Source organism: Rutidosis leptorrhynchoides, chromosome 1 (assembly GCF_046630445.1).
Source record: "Rutidosis leptorrhynchoides isolate AG116_Rl617_1_P2 chromosome 1, CSIRO_AGI_Rlap_v1, whole genome shotgun sequence".
Lineage (NCBI taxonomy): Eukaryota > Viridiplantae > Streptophyta > Magnoliopsida > Asterales > Asteraceae > Rutidosis > Rutidosis leptorrhynchoides.
This window is the reverse complement of record NC_092333.1, coordinates 619,492,419-619,495,863: the sequence shown is the minus strand read 5'-3', so window position 1 is coordinate 619,495,863 and position 3,445 is coordinate 619,492,419. Positions and strand designations below refer to the sequence as shown.

Below are 3,445 nucleotides of genomic sequence, written 5' to 3'. Positions count from 1 at the left end.
ATTATGTAATCTTGAGATACCATAGACACGTATACAATGTTTCGACCTATCATGTTGACACATCTATATATATTTCGGAACAACCATAGACACTCTATATGTGAATGTTGGAGTTAGCTATACAGGGTTGAGGTTGATTCCAAAATATATATAGTTTGAGTTATGATCAATACTGAGATACGTCTACACTGGGTCGTGGATTGATTCAAGATAATATTTATCGATTTATTTCTGTACATCTAACTGTGGACAACTAGTTGTAGGTTACTAACGAGGACAACTGACTTAATAAACTTAAAACATCAAAATATATTAAAAGTGTTGTAAATATATTTTGAACATACTTTGATATATATGTATATATTGTTATAGGTTCATGAATCAACCAGTGGCCAAGTCTTACTTCCCGACGAAGTAAAAATCTGTGAAAGTGAGTTATAGTCCCACTTTTAAAATCTAATATTTTTGGGATGAGAATACATGCAGGTTTTATAAATGATTTACAAAATAGACACAAGTACGTGAAACTACATTCTATGGTTGCATTATCGAAATCGAATATGCCCCTTTTTATTAAGTCTGGTAATCTAAGAATTAGGGAACAGACACCCTAATTGACGCGAATCCTAAAGATAGATCTATTAGGCCTAACAAACCCCATCCAAGGTACCGGATGCTTTAGTACTTCGAAATTTATATCATATCCGAAGGGTGTCCCGGAATGATGGGGATATTCTTATATATGCATCTTGTTAATGTCGGTTACCAGGTGTTCACCATATGAATGATTTTTATCTCTATGTATGGGATGTGTATTGAAATATGAAATCTTGTGGTCTATTGTTACGGTTTGATATATATAGGTTAAACCTATAACTCACCAACATTTTTGTTGACGTTTAAAGCATGTTTATTCTCAGGTGAATACTAAGAGCTTCCGCTGTTGCATACTAAAATAAGGACAAGATTTGGAGTCCATGTTTGTATGATATTGTGTAAAAACTGCATTCAAGAAACTGATTTCGATGTAACATATTTGTATTGTAAACCATTATGTAATGGTCGTGTGTAAACAGGATATTTTAGATTATCATTATTTGATAATCTACGTAAAGCTTTTTAAACCTTTATTTATGAAATAAAGGTTATGGTTTGTTTTAAAAATAAATGCAGTCTTTGAAAAACGTCTCATATAGAGGTCAAAACCTCGCAACGAAATCAATTAATATGGAACGTTTTTAATCAATAAGAACGGGACATTTCAAACTAGCTCAAGTTACAAGGGTCCACAAGAAAGATACCATTGTTGCTAGAATTTAAGTGGTTCGTCTCACAATCGATCGAAGGTATGGAAAATTACAAAATGGAAAGATGAACACGCGTGTTATGGACACGTATCGAAAAACAACAATCGTTGTTTAACCTCTAGCTTAATTGCTAGTGAAATTGAGCATCAAATATGTTTAAACGTTGCTTATCCTGTTAAAAACATCCAAGCCCAAATAAAAAATACATGGCATGTGGATGTCCGTTACGCTAAAGCATGGAATGCTAGGCGTATTGCAATCGAACGATTGTTCGGAACTTGGGAAAGTAATTTTATTCAACTATCAAATTATTTGAATGAATTAGTTTCTACCAAGCCAGACACAATTGTTGTTTTTGAAAATGGACCTGAAATTGAAGAAGGTTTCGACACATTTAAATTTGTGTTTTGAGCATTCGGTCCAGCCATTAAATCATTTAAATTGTGTATTCCGATAATTTGCATCGATGGCACCCATTTGAAAGGTAGTTATAGGGGTAAGTTGTTAACAGCGGTTGGCAAAAATGCTAACAATCAAATTATACCCGTTGCCTTTGCACTAGTTGATGCAAAAAGTAACGAAAGTTGGGTTTGGTTTTTGCAAATGCTCGAAGAAAATGTTATTGGAAATGGAAAGTTGTGTGTCATCTCTGATCGACATCTAGGTATCTTGCATGCAATGGGTGCTCAAACGTATGGTTGGGAACATAGATACTATTTGCGCCACATTCGTAGCAACTTGTTGAGCAAATATACTAAAGTAAAATCGCTCAAACACTTGTGTTGGACAGTCGGTTCAACAACGAATCAAATATTGTGCAAGAATTCTCTCAAAGCCATCAAACAAGCTAGTATTAAGACTTGGCAATATTTTCATGATGCTGATTTAGGCAAGTGGACTGTGTATAGGGACAGACTGAGGAGTCTTTGGGGTAACACAACGAAAAATATTGCCGAGTCCCTCAACAATGTGTTTCGTCATGCCCGAATGATGCCGATCAAAGCGTGTATTGAATATACATTTGATTACACCAGACAACACTTCTATGATCAAAGTTGAGATGCAAGGCAATGTAATTCACCACTGTCCAAGAACATGTTTAACATCTTTAACGAACGGGCAAAAAGAGCTCAAAGATACAAAACAACATGTTATAACGAACAGCAAGGTGTGTTCAAGGTTCAGCCAACTTATCAAAGAAGTGGTGAGGGTGGTACCGATTACACAGTGGAGTTTAAAGAGAAAAGGTGTTCATGTGGAATTTGGGAACACCAAAGATTACCTTGCTCTCATGCCATTTCCGTGTGTAGCCATCTAAACGAGGATATAAATAAATGCATCAGTAAAAAGTACACAACTCCTACATGGAGAGAGCAATATAGCCATCATTTTAATCCACTAAGAGATGTGAGCTACTGGGCACATATACAATGGAACATTATGGTTGATCCATCAAGATTGATTAAGCACAGGGGGAGGAAGCAATCAAAATGTATTAAGAACCAGATGGATGAATTTGAAAAGCAAAAACCAAAGTGTGGTATATGCAAGGCAACAGGTCACAACAGGAACACCTATCCAACTACTAGAATGCCATAGGTTTTCAGTAGTAATTTGTTGTACTTTGTTTGTTGTAATCGCTAATTATGTTTATGAATAAAAAAGTGTTGTTGAAATAATGAAATTGCACGTTACTAATCATATTCAAGTACTAATCTATTACAAGTAACTTTAATTTATAAAAGGTCTAGGTGCATAATAGTATTCACCATGACTATCATACATCGTATCGAACTCAAGTGTGTCTTCAAAAACTCCAAATAAAACATACAACTCTATCTTTTCTGAAAGTATACATGCTTTCCCTACTAATGTATACCATTCTTTATCATAACACATTGCTCGAGTTCAGCAACTCCTGGTTTGTAGTAGTATATGTCCATTGAACGTGGATTCTTTGCTAGCTTTTCTCGAAGAAACTCATTCAACTTCTCCATATTAAAGCCCCGAACATCTACGTTATCAAACGTCATTTTAGGCCCTTTAGAGAGTTGTGTTTTGCCATCATTCCATTCAAAATCACAACCATGATACACATCAATTGATACGTATTTCGGATCCATTTTTGTTATGTGTTT

General features: G+C 35.0%; 1 protein-coding gene across 1 annotated transcript; it reads left to right on the top strand.

Moving 5' to 3' along the window:
- The first annotated feature begins 2,402 nt into the window (after positions 1-2,402).
- On the top strand, positions 2,403-2,906 carry LOC139848375 (uncharacterized). The gene has a single exon (XM_071838116.1). The coding sequence runs from the start codon at positions 2,403-2,405 to the stop codon at positions 2,904-2,906; it is 504 nt and encodes a 167-aa protein (XP_071694217.1).
- The last annotated feature ends 539 nt before the right edge of the window (positions 2,907-3,445 follow it).